Source organism: Chironomus tepperi, unplaced genomic scaffold, assembly GCF_022539635.2.
Source record: "Chironomus tepperi strain 1889 unplaced genomic scaffold, CSIRO-AGI_Ctep_v1 contig_445, whole genome shotgun sequence".
In the NCBI taxonomy this organism is placed as follows: domain Eukaryota; kingdom Metazoa; phylum Arthropoda; class Insecta; order Diptera; family Chironomidae; genus Chironomus; species Chironomus tepperi.
Window position 1 is genome coordinate 6,762,915 of NW_027226567.1, and position 25,447 is coordinate 6,788,361.

Genomic DNA, 25,447 nt, shown 5'->3' on the forward strand with positions numbered 1-25,447 from the left:
TTTTTTTATTTTATTTTTATTTTCACAATATTTAATGTCAAGGCAAGATGTGAACTTCTTAATGTCTTCAATAAAATAAATCACAAAATGTACACATTTAATTTACGATAATTTACGATGACTGTTAAAGTATTTTTTTAAAAACTATTCATTCATATATACTTTTTATAATCCCAAGGGGAATAGTACAATGAGGCACTAAAAGGTGAGCTGTAAATTTTTTATTTAATTATCGTCAGCTAGTTCCAACTTCTTTTATAAGTCACATAAATCGTCAAAAATTACAAACGTCGATCTAATCTATCTAAACATGAAGCTTCTAGTCGTAATTTTTATTGCATCACTCACATTATATTCTTTTATTTTTGTTGTGCTGGCTGTAAAATTGAATTATAGCAGGGGTGGACAACCTTTTTTTCGCGGCTCACTTAAGTGCCTCGACTGAAACCGCACTTGGCATACGGTTCATGGCATTTTAAATAATTTTTGACTGTCAGTGTTCCGCAGCACACAGGTTGCCCACCTGCATTGTACAATACACACATAATTTTACTCTTATCCAAAAGGAAGCCCTCAAGATAAAAAATTAAAAGTGGATGAGGAGAATCGAGAGAAAATAATTTTTTAGGGAATTAAAATGAGGAAAAATTGCTTTTTTATTTGATAATTAAAAATTTATTGGGTGATATAAAATACAAGAATTATTTTTTATTTTATTTTTCTATTTCTTCTGTTTCCCTTTGTTGTGTTCCATTCTCTGGTCTGGTTTGAATGACTTTTACAATGCTTTATGTTTTTATTTTTATTTTTATTTTATTAAATGAATGATTTAAAAATTGATTAGGAAGGAGTTGAATTGGAATTTGGGCAGAGTTGGGTTTCTGGTGGGGATTAGGCGCATGTTGATGGATGTTTGGTGGTTTCGGAAATTCTGCCTGATAAGTGCAGCAATGCTTTTGACCTATTTCTGTCTGGGAATTCATTAAATAATCCGTATAGCATAAGTCGGCTAATAATCCAAAATCCAGGATCAGTCTGGCGTGATTCTGACCAGATTCTGGTATGGTTCCAAATTTAAATCGAGTCCGACATCAGCTCGGCGCGATCCGGGTATGGCATGCATTTAAATCGAGTATCCAATATCAGATTGATATGACTTTGATAAGGAGCGGCATTTAAATCGAGCCCATCATTAAGTCAGAGTCATCCCGGTTTTATGCCAGATTTTTAATCGATTTATGGTATTCGGGTAAGACCCCTTCTATATCAGTTCCTCTAAAACAAACCAGAATACACGACCAATAAACAAAAACAGCATCAAACTAGACAAACCGTCCATCTAAATCCACAACACACAATTTCTTTCCAAATTCCCAAATAAAATCCACTAAAACTGATTACATAAAGAAAGACAATTACAATAGAAAATGGAGAAAAATAAATTAAAGTTGAGAGATAAAACAAACTAAATTAATGAAATATGATGACGGCTTTGAAGTGGAGTTAGATTAAAGATCAATGAGGTTACATGTGTATGTGAATGTGTGCCTTTAATTAACAATTTGTTAATTTTTTCAATTTATGAAATTGATGATTTTTTAGGTCTTTATAGATTGACCTTTGATGGTTAATTTAGAATGATTAAGATTATTAATAAATGCAAAGAATTATCGAAGATTTGGGGAATTTTAGAGATTGAGTAAGTGCTTAATTAGGTAATTCGCTGGTTTTATAGATTAATTGTGAACTATGAACTCTACAAGATGGGCATTTGAACTGGCTAGAGCTTGTTTATTAGTAATATTAAGAACAATATTGTCTCTAATAGACTAAGTATATGAATTGAAAATTTAATCATTCTGAGAAATTTTAAAATTTGAATTTTTTACAATTTAAGCTTAAATTTAAAGTTTTAAATTTGAATTTTGATTTCAAATTTTGAAAATTTGATTTTAAATTTAAATTTTTAAATTTTGACTTTAAATTTAATTTTCTAAATTTTGACTTTACAATCAAATTTCTAAATTTTGACATTAAATTCAATTTTCTAAATTTGGACTTTAAATTCAAACTTTGAAAGTTAGATTTTCATTTCAAATTCAAAAATTTTAAAATTTTAAAAATTTCATTTTAAGTTGAATTTAAATTTTTTAAACTTTTTAATTTCTTCTTGTGGATTTCTTAATTTGTCAAACTTTTAAAATTACATTTTCAAAAACCTACACAAATTTAATTATTAATTTCATTCAACAATTTACGATAAAATCTACAAAACACATTGACAAATGACTAAAAGTTTTATCTCTACACCATCATGATTAAATAATAAAAATGCATTTACAGCGACATTTATAGACCCATAAAAATGCTCAATGATACTCCTTTAATGCATAAAAAATTGCACATCAAAATATAAATAAAAAAAAAAAAAGATCATGATTTGTTGCCTTCAGGAAATAAGCGAGCTTTAATTGCATAGAATTGAAATTTCAGCTGTCCTAATTGTTTAATGTCGACTATTAAATTCTTGATTCGCAAGTTTAGATAATTTTGGATTAAGCAAAAAAATATCAAAAGGTGCTCACAATTGCCGGCATTATAAATTGCAATTCTAAGAAATTATTTAAAAGATAAGAAAATAAAAAAAATTTTAAACCTTAAAAAATTCTCAAAAAACACCTGAAAACCATCAATCGATTTCAGACCTGATATCATCAACATTATAAAAAAAAGGCAAGAAGAAAAGACGATAAAAAGTCAAATAGTCGGTAAATTGCTTTAATGGATGTTACTAGTTGTGATGAGAATAGACAGGAAATTGACAATGAAATTTGAGATTAATAAAATTAAATTTGATATCTTAGAAAATTAATTTTAATTTATTTCTCTTTCTCACTCCTTTTTCTTCTTCATTTGTCATTTTGCTTTCTAGGTTGGATGTGATAAAAGCGAGTTTGAGAATGGGAAAGGGTTATAGCTGTGAGAATTGGGGAAATAGACGCAATTTAAAGCTAGTTTGGATTTTTAAGATTATTTTGAAATTTATATATTTAAATTTGCTTATTTTGTTTGAATTTTGAAAGGTTTTGATGGATTTAGAAGGTTCTGATTGGTTCCGACTTCTAGGGACGATTTCTACAGTTTTGGTATATTTCGGTACGGTTTATACATCATATCACCAGGATGGTATAGTGATACACCCAGTATGACAATTTGAAACATCTAAACCATATCCATACTAGATCCAGAAAAGTCGGTTCCTAGGTTCACTAGGATCGTTCACTTTTTACTTAATGCTCATAGGCAGGGGGAGACGTTGAGATTTAGTTGCGGAAGGGGTCCAATAGTCGACTTTTTGCGTTCCGTAATAAGTGAAAGGTTCCATGATAACAATCTCGTCTATTTTAACCAAAAATTAATCAAAAATTCATCCGAATCCCTAAAAAAAAACAACTAAAGCTGGCAAGAGACGGTATGTTCGGAAACTTACTCTATTTTGCCTGTATAGGTCGGCCTACTAGAAGACCAGAGATCTGAAGATTCAGAGGTGGTCTAAATTAAACATTTTATTAAAATTTGACTTAAATTTTACTTAAAACCTGCAGGATCTAAAATTTAAATCTTTAAATTGCAAATTTGAAAACCAATACAACTCTATTCAGCTTATCAAGTGCATTGCCATTGATTTCACACCTTTCCACCCAAAACATCACTCAAAATCACTCCTCAAACTCATCACAACCAAAATCCATGCTAAATATATTTTTCAAATAAAAATCAAAAAAGCTCATTTTCTTCTTAATTCCTTTTCAATCAATTAACACAGAAAAAAAATTGTAACCATTAAAATGATAAATGGATTTCAGAGCTGCCAGATTTCCATTAATGACAACCAACAAACGACGATATTCAAGTCAGTAACATTCTTTCCATTTTTTTTATTCTCTTTAACTTCTTTATTCCCCCAAACAGTAAGCTTGTTGTTATTGTCATCGTCAGTCGATTCAATTTTCATTCATTAATTTTTGTTATCTATGAAACATGATAGATCACTTTGAAGCAGTGGACAAATGATGATGACGCTGGTAACAGGCAATGGGAAGGTTGAATTTCGTGTCTTTTTTATTATTTTAAATCTATAAACAGAAGTCGCCAATCATAAAAAAAAAATTATTTATTTTATGTGTATCTTTTTTCAATTTTTTTAATTAATGAGGGAAATGAAGATGGAAAAAATATGTTTTTTAGCGGGTTTATGGGAAGTTTAACAAGCATTGGATTTATGTGATTTGTCTGAATAGGTTTTTTTTGTCTAATTTAGAGATTTATTATGTTTTAATGGATATTAGCTACTAAATTGGAATAGTTTTTAAGGAAGAAGAATTCGGTTTGATGGATTAAGGTGATTATTGGTTGAGTATGTTCATCTTTTGGGGATTGGAACTCTTGGTGAATATCTAAATTTTCCAAAAAATTCTGTACTGCATGTTGTGGGTTCTGACCGATGAAACCAAGTGGAAATGCTTCAATGTCGCTTTAGTGTTGCTTAATCTCTCTGCCATTGCCTCACCACTCTCAGTTGCGTGAGCAGAGATTGATACCTTACTCATGCTCAATACTTCTGACGTCAAAATAGAGTTAAATCTTGAATTTTGAGCTATAAGTAGGCAAATCAGCGAATCAAAGAGTAACGCCTCTGTGTCCGAGTGGTGAGTCCGTAGACCGGGTATCTTTAACCCACTATATTGTGAAGATGTAGGCTCGATTCTCATCAGAAACAGATACCCACCAGACACATGGAGTAAAAACGTTCAAATATCCGATTTCAGTTAAGGGTTCCTATTGCCTCAAATCAGATTTTATAAAATCCGGCATCAGGCTCGAGTCAAGTTGGCTTTTGGTCAAGTTGGCCATTTGTGCGTCATGTGCTTTAAGGAATAGTTTTGACCCAAAGATTCGAACAATGCTCTCATGACCTTACAGTATTCAAATACCTTAATTCCTCAATAATTTTTATGAAATTTCCTCGATATTCAAGTAATTAACAAGGACTGTACTCTTAACATTTAGTATTCCCAAGTCCTAAACCACGACTTCCTGGTTTTTCCGTTGCTCTACATTTCCGAACCTAATCACTAATCAATGCGTCACATCCAATCCAAAATCCTTCAAATCAAGTGACACTTCTTCATGACTCACGTCTCAACTTCTAATGACTCAAAAAAAATCCATAAAATTAAAAATTATGACAATTTAATGATGTTTGATTGAATTACTTGCCGCGTAGATTTTTTTATTACTATTTTTTTAAGCAGAATTTATTTTTATACATCAATAATGAAATAGAAGCATTATTATTTTTATCGTAAATTCATTAAATGATGCGATCAATTTTGTTTCTTCTTTCATAATTTTCATCTAAATCTCATGAAAATCAATCTGATGCCGTAGCTCGAAGCAATTATTTTATAGGCTTCTGTATTTTGCCACAAGATAATATATATTCATAATAATAATAATAATACAAAAAAATTAGAGGAAGAGAAGAAGAAAAGAGATATCTCGAGGTGGAGAACTGAATTGAGTCTGAAAGAAATATAAAAAAAATTTTAATTCAAAAAAGAAACTTGGTAGGGAAAAAAAATGTTGTTGGCCTCAAAAGAGTCAAGCTGCTGCTGATCAGTTGATCTACACTTTTATACCGATAGCAATAACCCGCTTTAATAGAATGAATGAATAAAAAAATATTAAACAAATATTCGACACACTTTTGATTCCTTTTAAATATTGAAATTCATTAGGTATTGATGTTGGGAATTAATAGATAAGAATGAATGGATTTAGTTGGGAAAGAGAAGTTGCAAGCAATTTGCAATTAAAATGAATCATGAACGAATGTTGAAATTGAATTGATTTTTTTTTTTTGCTGTTTTGAAAGGGATTTTTGGGGCATGTTTGTAAGATTTATAGTTGCATAACTTGAAAATATGTTGATTGGGCTGAATTGAGGTTATTAATAAATCGTTTGAAATTCCCATTAAATGATTTACAGCAAATGTTTGCGGATATTCAATATCCTTATAAGTTTATGATTATAACCTCAAAAAGCTAGGTTTTGAAAGAAATTTTAAATTAGTGATTTTAGGTGAGTTCGGTAATTTTTATCTCTTAAAACTCTAGCAAATTGAAGAACTTTGTCCAAATTGAAGGAGGGGAAATACCTTCCAGAATGACACACAACTTAAAATTATCTTCTCTAATTTGTAAGCCAAGAAAATTTAAGATCAGAATTCAATTTTAATCCGGATTTTATATGATAAGTCGACTCAATTTGATTCAACTCCATTTTAAATACAAATCAACTTCGAGTTCTGATTAAGATTTTATCCAAGTCACTTGTCATTAAAGTAATTGCTCCTCAATATACATAGAACTCCACAAATCCTGTTCTAGATCCGTGTCAAAATTGTAAAACTGAAACTACAGAACTAACTCACAGCAAATAAAAATATTCAAAAATTCATCATCAAACTAACAAAAAAAGCCTTAGTAAGATCAACAAAATGAATAAAAATAAAGAATAAAGTAGAAAAGGTCATCACTTAAAAGAGGTTAAACGGTTAATTAGAAATTGAAAGAGAAGAAAAATTGCATTTTGATTGTTCTCGACAAATTACAAATTAGGAATTTTAAATTTAAATCGAATGGGAAAAAGAGAAGGAATGAAATCAATTTTAGATTTAAAGAAGTTTAAAGCTATATGTGGATGGTATAATGATGATAATGATGATGATTTTGATTATAGGTTTCGATGTACATAAAAGATATTTTTTCGAGAAGCTGTTTTTTAGAAATTTATTAAGCTGGAATTTTTCGTGGGACAAAATGACACGTTGGAAGTTATTTGGCAACGGACTTGATAGCAAAATTTGATTTTTAATTAAAATTTTTGCCCTACCCAGAATAAGACATCAAAAAATGAACGAAATTTAGTTTTATAGTCCTGAATTAAGTAGTTGTCATAGACTAAAATTTGAATAGATATCAGTGTTACGTGACTGCTTACTGATCACTGTCAGTTGGCTGTAAATCAACCGTGTGTCGTTTTTTTTTTGTGGAACATAAATTGGTGTGGTCTATTTTCTCCAGTTGGTAAGAGATCGCTTTGATTGATTGCATTCAAGATTTTTATCTTTCTCCTGAATATTAACATAAACTTGACAACTTGAGACATTTACCAAATTATTTCTCTCAAAAAAAATAACATATGATGTTGCTTAATATGATTAAAAAAATTTTGAATAAATTTCTCTTTGTAAGGCTTGTGTCTGTCAAGAAATAATCCACATGGACATCATGTTGGATGCTTGTAATGTTTCTTTTAAATCTTTTAAAACACGAATTTATCAATTTTTGCAAAAATATAAGTATTTATATGTTGTATGCTAGGTTTTTGACTGCTGTTCTAAATTAGTGTATTTGATATTTATTTATATTCTGCTTATAAAAGCAAAAAGTGTCAAAAAATTGATTAAGTAAGGAAACCGAACGGAAAATTACTGTATTAGAATTTATAAGGATTCGAACCAGAATATTATAAATTATCAGTGTGATTTATCTTATCACTATTACGACCTCTCATGATTTATTTAGATTTTGGCGATACAGTCTTCTAACAAAGCTCATACTTTGAGTGACTTGAAGTGTGTCTGGCACCGAGCTCTCACTCAAAGTCGACTCGAATATTTTATGAAGTCGTGTCGACTAAAGTCGAGTTTTCAGTACAAAATTCGAATCAATTTTAAGTAAAGAAACTTAAACTCACTTTTGAGTTCAAAGATCGAAGTCTATTTGAATTTTGAGTGGATTTGAGTCGACGAAAGTCGATTTATTCGTACAAATTCTGAGTCGAATTTGAATTCTGCTAATTAATATAATAAAACAAGCCTAAAAACACTTCTGACCATAGTTCGAACTTGAATCCGAATCAACTTTTGTATAGAAAAGTCGACTCAAGTCAACTCGACTCTAAATGAAATTCGAGACGACTTTGAGCTCTGTTTGTAACATTTACGTCTATGATTTTGTTTTTGAGTAATGTAATTTTGACTCTAGAATCATGATTAACATATGTATAATGCCTAGAAAATTAGTGGACAATCTTTTATTTTTCGCGACACACCTTGGTTGGTAAACCTCGACCAAAGCTGCATACAACAAACCATAGCTCGAATTCGACACACTTGAAGTCGACTATAAGTCGATTGAAAAATATCAAATCGGCTCAACATGATTTCGAGCTCTGCAGCATACGTTTCATGCCATTTTCAAAACTTTTTGGCAGCACAACAATAGCGCCGCAGAACACAACTTGCCCACCACTGATTCTAGAACATCAAAACCTTCAATCCAACTTAAAACCTCACGACATTCATTCAAGAAATTCATAAAACAATTTTTAAGCATGCCCTACAAAAAAAAAAGAATTCGTTATCAAAACATTAACTCAGTGCTTCTTTTTATTTCATTAAGTTCGATAAACCCAGTATGTTGCTTTAGATTCAATATTTGAGTAAAGGAAAAGTTTTCTTACATCATTATTGAATTTTTTTATCTTTTTTCTACAATCATTTACTTTAATTGACCCAAATTCTCAGCTCTTACTTCTTCTTCATCTTAAGATCCCTCGTCATCGTAATCATCCTCAAATTCAATTTATACTTTATATATCTTTATTGTGTGTTAAAAATAACTATAAGTCAGTAAAATAGATGCATTGAGCACACAGTCATTGCCATATGTTTACCTTAATCATCTCAATATCAAGCCATCCTCATCTACAGCAGTTGATGGTAAAAGGAATAAAATATCATAAGAAGTATTTCAAAATAAATTGTTGTTGCATGCGAGACTTTTCCTCTCAATTGCCTTATGTGTGTACGAAAAAAAAAAATAAAGAACAGAAGTGTAGATACATCGTGTTGTGACGGAGATGAAAGATTCCTCCGAGACCTTTTTTTTATATTATTGTTTTTTTTTTCTTGCCATTCTTGTTAAATATATGGCTGCCTTTATGTTGTTGTTGTTGTTGCCGTATACTTTTTTTTATATAAATATAAACACATTGTAGCAAACGCTTTCGAACAACAACAATGGCACATGTGAGCTGAAAATGTGAATGAATGAATCATATGAGCACAGAAGTAAGGAAAAAAAAAATTGGAAGTAGGGAAAGTTTTGCACGTAGGAGAAGGCGGAATTAAGCGCAGAAGATATTGAATTCTGATTTCATTCAGAGACTTGTTGGAGAACTTAGCTAGAACTCATTAGTTAGTGACTAGGAGAATATGAAGCTCCATATCATACTTAATTAAGTACCTAATTTAGTAACTAAGCAGCTAAACATAGTTGTTAGCAGAGTTGACAATTTACAGACGGCAATCAGCAAAAGATCTTCGAATACCAACTACTATCGACAGAATTCGATGGCCGTTTATACCGGGCATTTGCAGCGGCCGGTGGTCGATAACATCTTCAATTGAAAGCAGCCATTTGCCGGTGACATTTGCTAACGACAATTGATCAGTCAACGATGACACATGCTACTGACAGTACCCAGTCCCCATTGACTGTAGCGTGCCTAAGCCGTATAATCCTGTGAGCTATATTTTTGACCGAAAATTAGTCGAAACCAATAGATCCGATTTGATCAGGGCAACTTTGTGTCTTAACTTTAATACAACAATGTAGCAATGCTCCAGCGAACATGATATGTTGTTTAGAATGTTGCTTAGGTCGACAAAAGAGCATAATCAAGAGTATGCCCGAAAAATTGAGCATGCCCAATTATAGTGCTTGACATTCATGACTACACTCATTTAGTTGAGTATACTCATTGTCTGTTAGGACTTTCGCCTGAATTACAATCAATTTGATGATATACGCTACTGAAATTATTAAAATAGCTTGAAAATTGCAAAGATCGTACAAACCAGAAAGACAAAACACGAGCCTACTCCACCATACTTCCATCCACAATGCTCACAAGCAAGAGCAAGCAAAAAAAAAAAGATTTCAGAAAGTGTTCTGAAGAAAATTGAGGTTGGATGTTTTCTAAGTGCCATCAACAAGTAGCACATTTGTGGATTTGTGCTCTCATTCTCTCGTTTTTTTTTTATTTCTTCATTTTTATATATATATACACACATAATCTTCCATCTCTCAGACTCATTCAGTCTCGTTTTTTGCCTCCCTCACTCAATGTTTTTCTTTCCTTGTGAAAATTTATGTTTGCTGCTGCCTTCACATCTCCTTTTTTTATACACTGAATAAATGAATTTATGTTGAAAGAATCCTTTTGAGGATTATGATGAAGTGTAAAAATGAAGCACGAGGAACAAGACGAAGGAAAAAGAAAAAGTTTTTCTTTTCGCTCGAGAATTTTTGTTAATCAAAGGAAAATAAAGACGATGTAATAAGAAGGAAGTGGGAAAAATTAAAGATGAATGAACGTTTTGAGGCTTCGTTGATCAATTTGACATTTTGAGCTTTATGATTGTTGTTGTGTTAAATGAAGGGAAGTCTGAAGGGGAGATTTTGATTTGATTTTGTCGAGTTTGAATTGAGATTCAGCTTTGATTAGAGCTTTTCTGATTAATTTATGGGATTTGGAGGATTCTTGGGATTTTTGGGATTTTGTGACCATTTTTCTGGATTGTGGACTTTTTAGCTAAGCAGCCAGCACTCTTTGAATGACCATCGTATAATATTTTAGTCCCGAGCAGCAAATTACTTAATTCTAGGGTTTGGCCAAGAACCGCAGACCTGAATGCTAAATACACAGTCCTGGACTGTTCTATTCTACCTTTTAGTTCGTCCAAGGCTACAGACCTGCATTTTTTGTCAGCAAACTTGCAGTTTTTGACGAATCTTACATTTTTCGATGTCAAATGGGTTCAAACAGCCAATTACGGTGACATATGTCCTCATTCACGTCATTCATACGTTAACTGAAACGCATATAAACACGCAGCTATGAACCTTAAGGTCTGTACAGCTAATGTTTATTATTTTTTATACTTTAACTTCCAACCAAACCCTAACGACTATGATGTGTCACTCAGATAATTCCATACCTTCCAACTGACATTTTTCAATAAAATTCCTTGAATTTTTTTTCTATTTAATTTGCATAAACATTTTCCCACAATCATCATCAAGCTTTTCCAAGTAGCTTTTTTATCACCAACATCATATGCCTTTCACTTCATGCTGTTGTGCTCTTGACATTCAAAAGATTTGTTATGTTAGTTGCCATGCAATAATCGTAAAGCAGTCATTATCAAATACTGTGCAAGCTACTCATAACTAACTAACATGTTGACCATGAATGGCACTTAACACTTGAATAAAAACCCTTAATAATATTATTTTTTTTTTTCAAGAATATCACGAAGTCATTTGAGTAATCAGGTTATCTCCTTGATTGACTGATTATCTTTGCAGGAAATTTGATTTCCGGAAAAATGTTGTGGATTTGAGTGGCTATTGAAGGTTGTGGACTTAAAATGATGTTGATTAATTGAATATTTTACAAATTACGTCCTTTAAATTTGATATTTTGTGTTTAGTTTGCAAAATATTCGAGAATGCGGACCTCTAGCCTATAAAGTCTAGACACCATAAACGTATAACCCCTAAGGTGTGGACAGCTGATCAAAAACGACATTTGCGATAAAGAATTGAACATTTTTCACGATTATTAGAATCAAGTCATAGCTAAAACCTTAAAGAAAACTTAACACAACCATGCCATTCCACCTGCAACTCATTTGTCGGCTTCAATTCAATTTCTTAACCTCAAATCAATACCTGAAATTCCTTATCATGAACTCAAGTCAATTAACTGTCAAATTACATCATCATTTTGCCCAATTTCAACTTATAAATACACAATTTTTGTCGCTTAAAAGTAAGACTTTTCATCCAGACACATAACATTGCAATTTTATGCGATAACAACAACAATTATCTCCACATGCAACAAAAAAAGATATTTAAGGTAATAAAAATTCCACAAATGTTTGTGATAAAAAGACATAAAAAGACTGAAAAAAAAAAGTATTTCAATGCCAATTTTGCGGTTGGAAAAAAAGGCGGTAAAGAGTTTTTTATATTTTGAGTAAGAAAGGGATATGTGGAGCGATTTTAAGAATGTTGAGGTGTAATTTGGGTGAAATTTTGAGAAATCTTGTGGACTAGGTGATGCATTATTGATTATGTCACTTAATGTCACTTACTTTGGTTTCTAATCTGTAGAGTACACTAGGATAGTCAATACATTTTAGTATTATACTTACTTACTTACTTACTTCCTTGACTGGGGCGCACGAAGGCCCATTGCCGCGCGTAGGGAATGTCTGAAGACAGCTCTATCCTTCGAAACCTTCTTCCAGTTCGGAATATTAAGGACTCTAGCGTTCTTTTTACTGTATTATGGCAATTCAATTAACTAGTAGCTGTAATCTGTGATAAAATAAAGGTTAGAGTCTTTCTCGGACAGTACAAATCGACTAATAGTGCAAAAATCTAATCCAAGACCAGCGTGACCCTGACTTGATCCCGGATTTGGCTTAAATGTGACGCCATGTCATAACGACCTTGACTTTATGCTGAATTCGGTTTATATCCGATATCAAGTCAGAGTCACGCCGGCCGTGAATTAATACCAGATTCAGTTTAAATCCAGCATCAAGCCGCCGAGACTCTGACATTTCAGATCGATGAGCCAGCTTGTACTATTCAAGATTCCAAGCTTAATTCGTCCTATTACGCAACATTCACTATGATTTTTACTAGAAATCGCCAACAACTCTAGTTACATACAACTATATCAACCCAATTTCCCCAACATTCCACTTCAATCTCATCAATCATCATCAATCTCATTGAGTCACGACACCTAACCTCAAAAAGAAACTAGTGCCAAAAACTCTTATAATCCTCACAATCAATAGACAGTTCATACCCTTAAGTAACCTTTTTGTTGCGAAATGGACGAATAAGTAATAAAAAGAAGGTTAAATGCAAGTAAAACATGTGAAATGCGGATTGTACGATAATCGGATTGTGGTTAAAAACATGCTCAAGAACATTTTAAGCTTTACTTCTTCTTTTTCGCGCGTATGAAATTGTTGTTGTAGATTTACTTGTAAAAAATGTAAAAAATACATACAATAAGGCAGCAATAAACCTCAAATTGACGATTATAGTCCATAAATTAATACTTTATGAGCCACATACATCACTTTATGGCGTATATAACTTTATTTTCACATAAAATTTCAACAAAATTTCTTCATTTTCGTTTTTAAAAAAATATGAAAAATTTCTTTTTTAAAAATTGATATTAATTGGCTAAATCATCATCTAGTCGCTAATGAAGGTGAAAAAAAAGTTTACCTTTTTTATTATCGTCAACGACGATATTTCATTTTCCTTATGTCTTTCAGCTCCCTTACAGCTAAAAAAACTTTTTTTTTTCTCTTTTTTCAAAGCCAAATTAAGAGTTTAGTATGATTAATTAGTGTGATGAGTGTGAGTGAGTGAGAGAGATGGAAATAATTTTTTTGGGCAAGATAATGATATTGGCTCTGCGGACTTCTTTGCACGCGGTCCAATAAAAAGAACTTTACAAACAATAAAACTTAAATTATCGTTAATTGAGGCTCTCTTTTTTTTTCGTTCATTATTTCGTTTTTCTTCTAGCTTTTGTTATTGCTTTATTCTACTTGATAGCACCTTTCTTTTTATACGTGATTTGATGTGTTCTTGGAAGTTTGTGGTGGATTGAGATTTGCAGTTTGGGTTATAATGATTATTTGAGTGTTAAGTTTTGATTTTTGGAGCTATCTATTATAGAACTTTGAATTAATGGAATAGGGGTAATTAGAACAAATATTAAGGATTTGTCGACATCAGACACTCATCTGCACATTCTGATCAGCCAAAATTGTACAATTTTCAAAATTTTAAATGGTTTGACAGTTGTATTCAAGCATGCACCCATGCACCCTACAATTTTCAAATGAGTGTCTGATTCTTGAATAAATATACTATCAATTTTAAAGAATTTTATCAAAAAACTATCAAATTTTCTGCAAATTGCAATCTTTTTAAATTTAATTGTGTTTACACAGCTTCAACTCTGTTTAAGCGTTTCGTAGTTTGAGTCGGATCAAGTTAACTTTTCGATACATAATTTTAATCAAATTCTACAAAAATCATAAGATTCCTTGTCAAAATGACAATTTTGATAAATCTGGTCGCTTCTGGTGAGATTCTAACCCTTAATATCCTCATACATGCAAGCATGTCATATTTTCGGTATATTTAGTAATCATTAGGCTACATATAACTTGGTAATCTACATTGACTACACCGTTTTACTATCATTTGACAACTATAACCGAATATCAAGTTGTCTTAAAATACTAATCTACAGAAATCAAGATTTGAGATTGTTGCTTGTTCAAAATTCTGACATGGATCTTGCTCAATGTTGATTAAAGTGTAACTGGGTAAAGAATAGCTTATCTGATCGGTTCATATTGAAATATTGCCATCACGTTGACAAGGAGGGTGTTACTTGGGCTCAAGGGTATAGATACTTAGGGTTTAGTGACAACCATTCAACAAATTTGGCTGTTTTCGTCAAGTGACTGTCATTTAAGTTAGTAGCAACATTTCAATATCCCCCGATCAAGTAATGATCATATCAAAATATTAAAAATGCGCCATAGAACACATAAATCCATTTTAAATTACTTTAAAAATTTTCCCTCATTACATTTGAACCTCATATTCTAAAGCCAATGGCACAAGCTCCAAAAAAACAGAATAAAAAGCCTTTAAAATTTTTTAACTTCTTTTTCTTTCTTTTCATTAATTAATCATAAAAAATTGTTTCTTTTTAATTTCTTTCATTTCTTTCATTTCTCTTTTTTTTTTCTATCATAAAAATTAATTTAATCCACACACGTATATGAAGCAATAACAACAATATGATGAATAATAAGAGGAAAGGAGCAGGCAGCTAACAACAAAAAAAAAAGAACTTCTTTATTATATTGAAAGAAATGTTGTAAAACAAGTCGATGTTTTGTGTATTTTTTTCATGTTCTACTGCTTCTTGTATGTTGCTCCTGCTGCTGCTACCACTGCTGATACTCAAAAAAAAAGACTTCGTTTTATTAAGCAGTTGTTATTTGATTGGTAGCTACTGCTCGTTGTTTTATGATGATTTAAAAATTTTATTTTTATCTCATCGATTTAATCTTTTAGATTATCTGTTTTGTGGCTTGTTCAGTTCTTCTTGTTAATTTTTTTTTGGCTTCTGTTGCTTGTCTGTTATTGATCTTGTGCAGAATTGATTGGATATTTGGGGGGAATGTTTTTGATTACTGAGATTATATCTCTTTTTCGTTTTGAAATTTTTTTGAATGATTTTTTAATTAAATTAATATTTGAGGAAGTATTCTGGTTCCTTTTATTGTTGTTTTTGTGGTTTTTGGTTTGGGGTTATGATGTAGATTTTATAATGATTTTCATAGAAGGTCATGTTTCCTTCCTGTATGTTAAGAATTGACTCATTGACTGTCAAATCTTGTTTGAGATGGTTTATATAGTCAGAAGATCAAGAAGGTTTTAAGATTGTAGGGTATAAAGGTAGCTCAGTATGCTTTCTCGCTATCGGGTCCGAAAAATCTCGGGATCCCGAAAATTTCAATCCCGATCTCGAATTATCGGGACCAGGATTTCGAGAAAGCATATAGTTCAGATGTCATTTGGATGTAACGCAATGTCAATAGCCTTTTTGAACTGTCTCAACCTTCCTAAATCACTGTTTAGTGTTACTCATACTCCTCTCTAAAGATCAGTTAATTTTGACTATTTTCCATCTGAAATTCACAAATATTTGATTCCATTTGGTCAGATTGGAATAGAAGTTGGCTGAAATTAAGTAATAAGAATGAATAAATTGCCGTAGTAAGTTCAAATCCTTATCTAAGAAGTACTAGATCCTTTTAACACTCCAACAGAGAACAAAGGCACCCAAACATGGTACCATGATCGCATCACGATGTCTATTAGGGCTAGTAAGGATGGATAAGATTAACTTAGTTCACCTTTGCTTACTTACTTACTTCGTTGATCATGCAGATCAACTCTTATCGATGGCCTCTCTAAAATGACGCCTAAAGCCGGGTCTATTACTAGCTTCCGTCTACCAATTACCAATACCAAATGCACAATACTGTCTTTATTGACAGCTCCCTTTCCAGAAATTCTTTGGTCTCCCATGAGCTCTTTTACCATCCAGTTCCTTTCAATTAACTCCAACTTACTCTACAAAACAAACCATAACTTAACTTCCAATAAAAATAATTTTCTCACAGCACAAAACTCACATCAGCTCTCTTGTAAACCGACACAAACTTGTCATAAATTAAGGAATCGAACGTACACAATTTCCTAATTCAATTATCTCAAAAAAAAACTGGTTTTATTGTTAATTTTATGACAATTGCAGAACCTAAGCTGTGTCTAATTGAAGTTTATAGTTCCAATATCGTAAAATGATAAAATTTATTGTTATCACAGTTATAATAATTGCCTTAACAAGCAATTGAGCTTATAATTTTTTATGAGAACAAAATTTATTAAGGCCTTAGCTGAATAGTTGCTACGAAAAAAATTAACAGAACTGGATATAAGAATGATAGAAGTAATTAAGAGCTTGGAAAACGAGTTATTGACGTGATAAAAGTTTATGATTAGATATCAGGCAGGATATATGTCTGTCTGCAGTTTCGTGTGGCACCTAAACATAATTGTTGTCTGATTTTTGTTTATTAAGGGGTTAGCGACATGATGGACATGATTTTTGGGGACATGACATTGATTTCATGTTCCATATACTCAAATAAAGCCTTTTAACTTCTTACTTGCTTCTCTAGCTTATAAACTTAGCTGTTAAAAATAATCTTTACACCTTCCTGTAATTGGACGACACTTTTATTCCATTCTCTGCTTATCACATGTAATGCCATCAACACACATCGTTTTAATTTCTTATCTGACATAAGTAAATTTAGAATCTTCTTTTTTAAGATGCGAGGTAATTTTTTTTAAACTTATTAAATTTTTAATAGAAGAGATTAAGTTAAAAAAGGATGATGGTCTAAAGCGCATTTTTTAAGGTTATAATCTGAAAAAATACTGGATGTAATTTCAGAATGGATAAAAAATATTACAAGAATTTTACTGAATTTTGACTGACTTTTGACGGATTTTCAGCCGAATTTAGACTAAACTCTGCTAGATTTTTAGCCGAATTCAGACTTAAAGCTTTCAAACTTTTACATGAATATTGCCGGTTTTTTATCCGAACTCTACAAAACTTTCATTCAGTTTTTTAGTAGAATTTTCATTTTGATGACTGGATTCTTTAGTTCATTTAGCTAAACTCAGTTGAAAATTTTGGAACATTCGGCTAAAAATGCGACAAAATGTAGAAGAATATTTATCAAACTTTGATTGAAAATTCTGTCTGATTTTCACCCGAATTTGAATCAGTCCTAATTGAGTATGGTTTAGGAGTATAGTCTTTAGCACGCTCATCTAAGTGAGTATGCTCATTGTCTGTTAGAAAGTCATTAAGAATGACACAGAATCACATCCATACAGTCAGTCTGACACTCAATCAAACAAATCACAACCATCCACAACCCGTTCCAATGATAAGTGCTTTGAAAAAGAAGAAGCACAAAGAAGAAATTCCACAATAAATGCAGATATGCAATCACATTAAGATTTTTTTTCTTCTAAAATCCATTTACCATGACAAATTCAATTCTCTCTTTGCTTCTTCTAATGCTGAGTGATTAACCTTCATTTTCTTATTTTCGATGTGCTCTTTTGTGTGTTGGTGTATTGTTATTGCTGCTGTTGCTGCTGCTGCTGCAGATCAAAAGTTCAATCACCCGTAGCTTAAAAAAATTGTTTCTTAAAACAGAATAGATAAAAGAAGAAGAAGAAGTAAATGTTGAGTTTAGTGCTTAACTCCTTATATATTCTCCATCAATTCATTTTTCATTCTTTCTCACTCTCCCTTTATAAAGTCAAAAAAAAAATATTATTATTATGGCAAAAATTAACAACAACATTGTAAGCATAAATATGCCAAACAATGCATTGTAATTGTCATGCATGATTGTTTACAAGAAGTCTACTTCTTATTCAACATCTTTATGTCTCCTTATGTGTTTTGTCTTATTGTTTGGACTAAAAAACATAGAGTTTATATTATTAAAAACAGTAGCACGAACAGATGGAATTGTCTTTGTAAATGTGAGATGTAGATTGTGGCTGATAATTGATGGATTAAAGTTAGGAATATTTTATGATAAATTGAGTTTTGATTCTTAATCATCCTACTCGTGGTACATGTTACGATTGAACTCAAGTAGTGTACTAGAATCTGCACTAGTGTATGTGCTTTCGATCGAGATTTACCAAGGTGTTCCGCGAAAAGTCTGCTGACCACCAATCTTAACGTTTAGCATCAAAACAGAGAGAATGGACCATCATGTTGAGATTAGGGTACCTTTGCGTCGTTATGACCGTTTCCCATAAACATGACGACTAGGATTTTCAATCTCGATATCAAAATTTACTGAATCTCGGAATTGATAAGGGATTACACACAATTAAATTCTCTGATTGAAAACCTTAACAGCAAATGAATGGTTCCCTAGTGACTTTGATGTATTGCTAGGGCTAGAGACTCATTCACGAATCAATAGCATTGATATTTAGACTCTAGTCAAACCAGAACTCGAAATTTACTCGGATTATACATAACAAAGACGACTCAAGTTGCTCAAGACGACATTGAGGTCTGCTTCAAACTTTTCAAGTAGAGTTTAAGAAAACTGAAAAATTCCCGTGAATTCAAAATATGAAGTAGTAAATCAAAATATGACCCGTTCCCGAAGGTCTTTCCCGTTTCCGTTCCCGATTCCCGAAATCTTACGGAAACGGTAATTCTGGATTCCCTAATTTACAATTTTGCAAAAAATGGTCTCACAGAAATATGTCTAAAATGCACATGAAGTAGAAATGACGAAAAATAAGGCATAAGACCTATTTGACTCAGTCATTAAATTCCAAGAAATCCTAGGTATATTAAGGGTCATGCAGAGGTCTTGTTGGGGTCATGCAACTTCAAACCTCAGTTTGACCCTTTTTAGTTTGACAAACCAATTTCAGTCATTCGTCAACAGTCATTCAGACAAAATGATCACATTCCAAAACCCCTTTTTGTCTCATCCCACAAATCATTCTATAATAAAAAATTGTTGACAATCAAAACAGAATTTAATGAAAAATTGCTATTAAATTGAGAATTATGTTCATTGAAGTTGAAATTTTTTTAACATTTAATGTGACTTCAATGCACTTGTGGGTGTCAAATTAATGGCATTCAATTGTTGAACTGCATTGTAAAAAACAGCATAAGAAAAAAAAAAAACAATTTTTATTGTCATTTATTGAACATCTGAGGGAACTTGAAGGTTTCGAAGCAGAAGAAGAAGAAGAATTAAAAATAAAATATTGAAGCAGCATAACGGTAATAAAGAAAGAGATGAAAAAAATAATGAGAAATAAAAAAAAAATTTCAATCAATTAATTCTTATAAGAAATTTAGAATTTACCGTTAATTGAGCATTTATTTCTGTTGAGCTTCATGTGGATTAAAGAAGTATTTTTGTTTGTAAGATTTCTGTTGATATTGATATCAATGACTGAAGTAGGTCTTTGGGATGGATTGTAAATTGTTTTAGAATCGTTTCAATTGATTTGAGTGACTTGGAGGAATTTTGAATTGTTATTTTGATGGATATTGTGAGAATCTGGAGATGATAGGAGTTAAGTCATGGGAGAATGTAATCTGCAATTGAAATTGTCCTTTAACTCGTAATTTGATTAATTTTTGATGTATGGAAGATATTCAGCTGGCTCTAACCCATTTTGAGACTTCCTGGTTTTATCTTGAGGCTCTACCTTAAAGAGGTAGCTCTAAGTAGGGGGCTCAACAATATTAATTCAAAAGCTCTTCATTTTGGAAGAAAATAAGGCATTCGAGCAACTAAAACCCCCTGAATGCAACCCCTGATCAGCTGGACAGTCGACTATCCAAAAGAAATAGCGCTAGGCAACCTGTTTGCTACGGCACACTGCTAATCATTGAAAAATCTCACTGAAATACCTTCTCACAAATTCAATCAAAATATTTATACAAATTAAATCAAATTCGAATACAATTTCTGTCTAATTAATCCAAATACAAGCGGATGCTTGTTACTTAATAACAATCATGTCAAATCACATGCACAATGCACTCACGATTTTCTTCTTTCTATTATCTTCTCATTCTTCTCTACAGGAGGATTGGATATAGTAAATATATATAAAATCATCTCCTGACACAGTGAATAATCCCGAAAGATTGTGAATATTTGATATCAACGGGATTGCAACGCGCGCATCAGCCATAGAGTCATCTAAATTATTCGCATATCAATAAGTCAAAATTAATTAAAAAGGAATTTCCGGGAGGAGGTTCAGGTTTATAATTAAGATTGATGAACAATTCAATCAGCTTCATTAAATATTGAATTAATCAATGAAGTCAATCATGAGATTTATCATTGTGAGTCTCATCGGAATTCCAGCGAGTGGAAAGAGCACAATTTCAATGAAAATTCATAAATTATCAAAAGAAAATTTACTCAACACGAATGTCATTGTGCTTAATTTTGACAAATTAATTCAAATTGATTTTGAAAACATTACTGATGGTGATTACAAAAAGTCTCGGGAAGTCTGCTTCAATAAGATTGAAAATTTAATTGGAAAATTAAAGACTGAAATGATTTCCAACTGGATGACGATTATTGCATCGAACGAGTTGAAAATTCCACAAAATTCAATTAGCTTGAGTAGTGAAAATCCAATGACATTGCTGATTATTGATGATAACATGTATTATCGTAGCATGAGACAGCGTACGAGACAAATTTGTCGAGCATGTGATTGCAAACATTTTCAGATTTTTATGAAATCTTCATTAGCTGATGCCATTGCGAGAAATTCAAAAAGATGTTCAAATGTTGGCAATGCTGTGATTGAAAAAATGTTCAATGACCTCGAGGAGCCTCAAAATCCTCGAACGATTTTTATGGAAATTGAAAATTTTGACGAGGGAAAATTTCTTGCTGAACTCAAAGATCGAATCGATAATCCTGAAGTTTTAACGGAAGAGCATCAAAAGGAGCCTCGAGAGCAGTCAATAATTCATGAAATGGATCTTATTACACGTAAGGAAATAGGAAGTAAAATGCAGGAAGCTAAAGGAAAAAAGAAAATGAAAGAATATTCTGAGAAATTAAATTTGATGAGGAAAACATTCATGGAGGATGTAAGGAGCGGAAAGATGATTTTTGAGACTGCTGAAGACCTGAGAGATGAATTTAGAAAATTTATTGATGCTGATTGATTAGATATTTTTGAATAAATGAATTATAAAGGTTGATTAAATTGTATTTACTTATTTACTTGGTTTACTAGCTGTACAGATCAATTGTGAGCCATGGCCTCCCTCAGATGCCGCATGAAACGAATCATATCAAAGACTTCCCAATTGTCAATTTCCAATACCAAATGCAATACTGTATCTCTGTCAACAGCTTCCTTTCATGAATTTTTCTGGTCTGCCTTCCAATTTTTTGGCCTTTTACTCACTTAAAGGTTGTTAGTTGACCTGAACATACGTATAAATGCAATATCTTGAGTATTGTGCAAATCTTAGTCTCATCATCGACAGTATTCTTTATAATAATTAGTGGGAATCGAACCCATGTCCTCAATAAAGAGTGATACACATGTCAGGTCTCTTACCTAGCCAATTGTACACAGTAACGTTACGCTCTTGCTGGCAGAATCGCCTATTTTTGGTTCAATACTCCTGATTTCAACCTGTTCTTCAATCACAAGCTATAAGCCTCCTCCTTACTCATGGATTTGTCATCCATTCTAGTCTGTAACTGGTCGGTAACCACTTAAACTCATGAACTTCTTGATGACCTGCTGTTGCCCAGGAAGATTAAAATCGATCATTTGAAGGACTCCAGACAGATTTCGAAACTAATCACATAAACTGCCTTCAATCCTCTAATTTCCCAAAAAATTGTCATATAATCCAATCAAATAATTCCTCCCCATCCCTTACATAATCACCAATTTCAGACACACAAAAACTTCATATCCACGGCAACAACATAAAAACTTCTAAAATCCTATAAAAAATTCACCAAATTCCATTACACATCCATATCAGCAAACTCCATCTAAAATGTCATACAGCAAGAATGAAAAGAACCCTTGACTTTATAAACCCTAAAACCCTCGATTGACACTACAACCTCGTTGACGCACAAAAAAAATTGTTGATTGATTTTTCACATTGGCTGCACAATAAATTTCCTATTTTTATGTTTCACAGAAAAAAAAAAATTTACACTTTTTTTTTTCACCATCAAATAGACATCAAGTCACAAAGAACATAACACGAGAGAGATATCAAACAGAAACAAAAAAAATATTCAGCTATTCCTGCTTCTCATGTTGATGCATTGCATAAATATTCATCTATAAGTGTATTCACGTACATAAATCAAGGCAGTCAGTTCTTCTCTTTCACATGTATGATGAATTGTCTACAACCTCACTTGCTCGGCACTTGCGGCACTTTATGTAGACGCTTTAAGCATGTATGATTGTTGGGAAAAAATATTATTGAACATGAAAAAAAAATCTGATAGAGTACAGAACAAAAAATGTCGCAAACATAAAAAAAATTGGTTGCTAGGTGGATATGATGGATTGGAGTGGATTAGACGCAGTTTTTGAGTGATTTTGAGGTTTGAAAATGGTTGAAATTTTAAAGAAACTTAGCAAATTTGATAGAATTTCTGTTGCATAGCAAGTTCTTAAAGTCAAGAGTCGATTACATTCCTATATGTAGGACATCGAAGACATTTGTTGATCTACTGGCTGATTTAGTCTTTTAGACTGCTTTAGGTACAAGCTCAGTTGCTATTTAGTCATTTAAACATGGTTTTGAGGTTTAACTTACTAAAATTCTACAAAATTCATCATAATCCTTTATTTCACTCAATGAGCTGTCAATACTGATCAAGAGTGATCCATAAACTTCCATAAATGATGCCTGAAGCTGACTCTATCGTTGGCTTCAACTTGCTAGTCTCCAAATCCAAATGCATTACTGTCTCTATCCAAAGCCTCGTTTTGAGTGTTCTTCGGTCAACCATGTGACTTTTTTCCATCTATAAAGTCAGAATTCTAAGAGTTGTTCTACTAGTGACTTCAAAATTCATCTACAGTATCTCCTGAGTCAGGAGTTTTGACCCTAGTTCCATATGTGACGTCTTGCCGTTTATAAAGTCAGAAATCTAAGAGCTTGTCTTGTAATGACACCAATATTAGCCTGCAGTAACTCCTGTGCCAAGAATTCTGACTCTAGTTCCGGACTCCCACTATATCATTGGACAAATCATCAACCCACATCCTAGACATCACTAGAAACTCCTCATCTCTCCCTCGAAAAAAATTCTCAATCACACCTTTATGACTGAAAAAAAATCATGTAGAATATAAAAAAGGCAGCAAAAGGCACCACTCAGTCATGATTGTTATGCAATGCCTGCAACATTTTTTTTTTTTGTGTCTCTAAAGCCATCGATTTCGTCGTCACATTCCCCTTGTGGTATTGTGCGTTATTTTTTATTTCTCTCCTTATATATTTTTTTGCAATTCTGATCTATGCTTCCGCAACTCTTAACTGAAATAACAATTGAAAAAAAAAATGTTCTGTGCCTGTTTTTTTTTTGCATGTCATCTATTATTAGACGATGAAAAACGTTTGTTCTCGGCATTGTTCGCCATCAGGTGCATCATCGTTAAAATAGTTTTTTTTTTTAATCTCTAGTCTCTTGTCTTTTTGATGTTTGTGCCTTTTTTTTAATTTACATGCGTGAGTGCGTGTTTGTCGTCATTGACTGATTGAGAATCTTTCACTTAAAAGGGAAATAAATTGATATTTTTGATGTGCTGTGCTGTCACAACATAAAGTATTGAGAGAGATTATTTATTTTTAAGCTATCGATTGTTTGTTCAGAAGCCAATAAAGTTGAAAAGCAAATTACATTTAATGTTCATATTACTTTAAGTGGATTAAAGTATCTGCAACAATGTAATGGTATTTAATTTCAGAGTTGGTAGTCTGTCTTTAATCATCGACTGATGAACTGCAATTAGCCATAATGATCAATTGTGATCATAGAGCTTCTCTTAAATAGCACTTGAAGGTAGCTTATCAGTTAATTACATACCTTCTCTAATTGTACTGATCAATTGCATCCATGATCTTCCAATAAATGTCGACTAAAACTAGCTCTATTGCTGGCTTTGGCTTTTGCCAAATGCAATACTGTTTCGATCGACAGCTTCCTTTTATGAGCTCTTTGGACTCCTACACGATCTTTGGCCTACATAAAGTCAAACTTAGCTTATCCATTACTTAAATATATTTCTGTTGGTCTGTAGAATTTTTGTTGAAAAATATTCCAAAATCATTCTAAATATTTGCGACTCATTCAAGAAAACATGCTACTTTCTTCCTTCACCCTCACCGTGCTACCCCCTCTCTGCCTACACTCTTGCCATTTAAACAGTCTATCAAGACATTCTTCAACATTACACTCAATTATCCAACTCGTCTTAATTCTCCAGACATCATTTACCTACAAATACTTCAAATACACAGCCAAGCAAATAAGCACCATCCCCGCATGCTCACACAAAACTCATCAAAAACTCTTGATTTTCGTTCACGAATTTGAATAATTATCATTGAACAAATTCACAATCCCAAAATCCCTTCTAATAAATCCTTACAAACAAAAAATTCAAAAAACCCCAGAAAAAAAGAGATATTTTCATTGCCTAATGTTTGAACATTTGAGAAATACATAAACACATAATACAAACACACACCCACACACACACACATATGGAGATGCGGAAAGACAAATAGAATATTTTTGAATCCTCAATTAGTAAAGCAAATAATTCATTTGGAAAATGTTTTGGAAAATTTATTATTCTTTCATTTTCAAATTTTTTGTTGTTTTTTCATGAAAATTTCCTCCAGACTGTGGAAATCTGAGTGCTGAAATGCTTCAACAAACGTTGAAATTTCAAATTTATTTTGACCGTTATAAAAATCGATACAAAAATCAGC

At 32.1% G+C, this 25,447-nt stretch overlaps 2 protein-coding genes across 3 annotated transcripts in view; both read left to right on the forward strand.

The window, feature by feature from the left end:
• Pstk (Phosphoseryl tRNA kinase) overlaps positions 1 to 21,622 on the forward strand; it is a 39,396-nt gene extending 17,774 nt beyond the window's left edge. Inside the window, exon 4 of the mRNA XM_070650653.1 lies at positions 20,510 to 21,622. Within this exon, the coding sequence (XP_070506754.1) occupies positions 20,750 to 21,622 (873 nt within the window). The 5' untranslated portion in view covers positions 20,510 to 20,749. The remainder of the gene's footprint in view (positions 1 to 20,509) is intronic.
• Positions 1 to 25,447, forward strand: part of LOC139098359 (TOX high mobility group box family member 4-A-like) — a 195,883-nt gene that overhangs the window by 84,040 nt on the left and 86,396 nt on the right. The window lies entirely within an intron of this gene.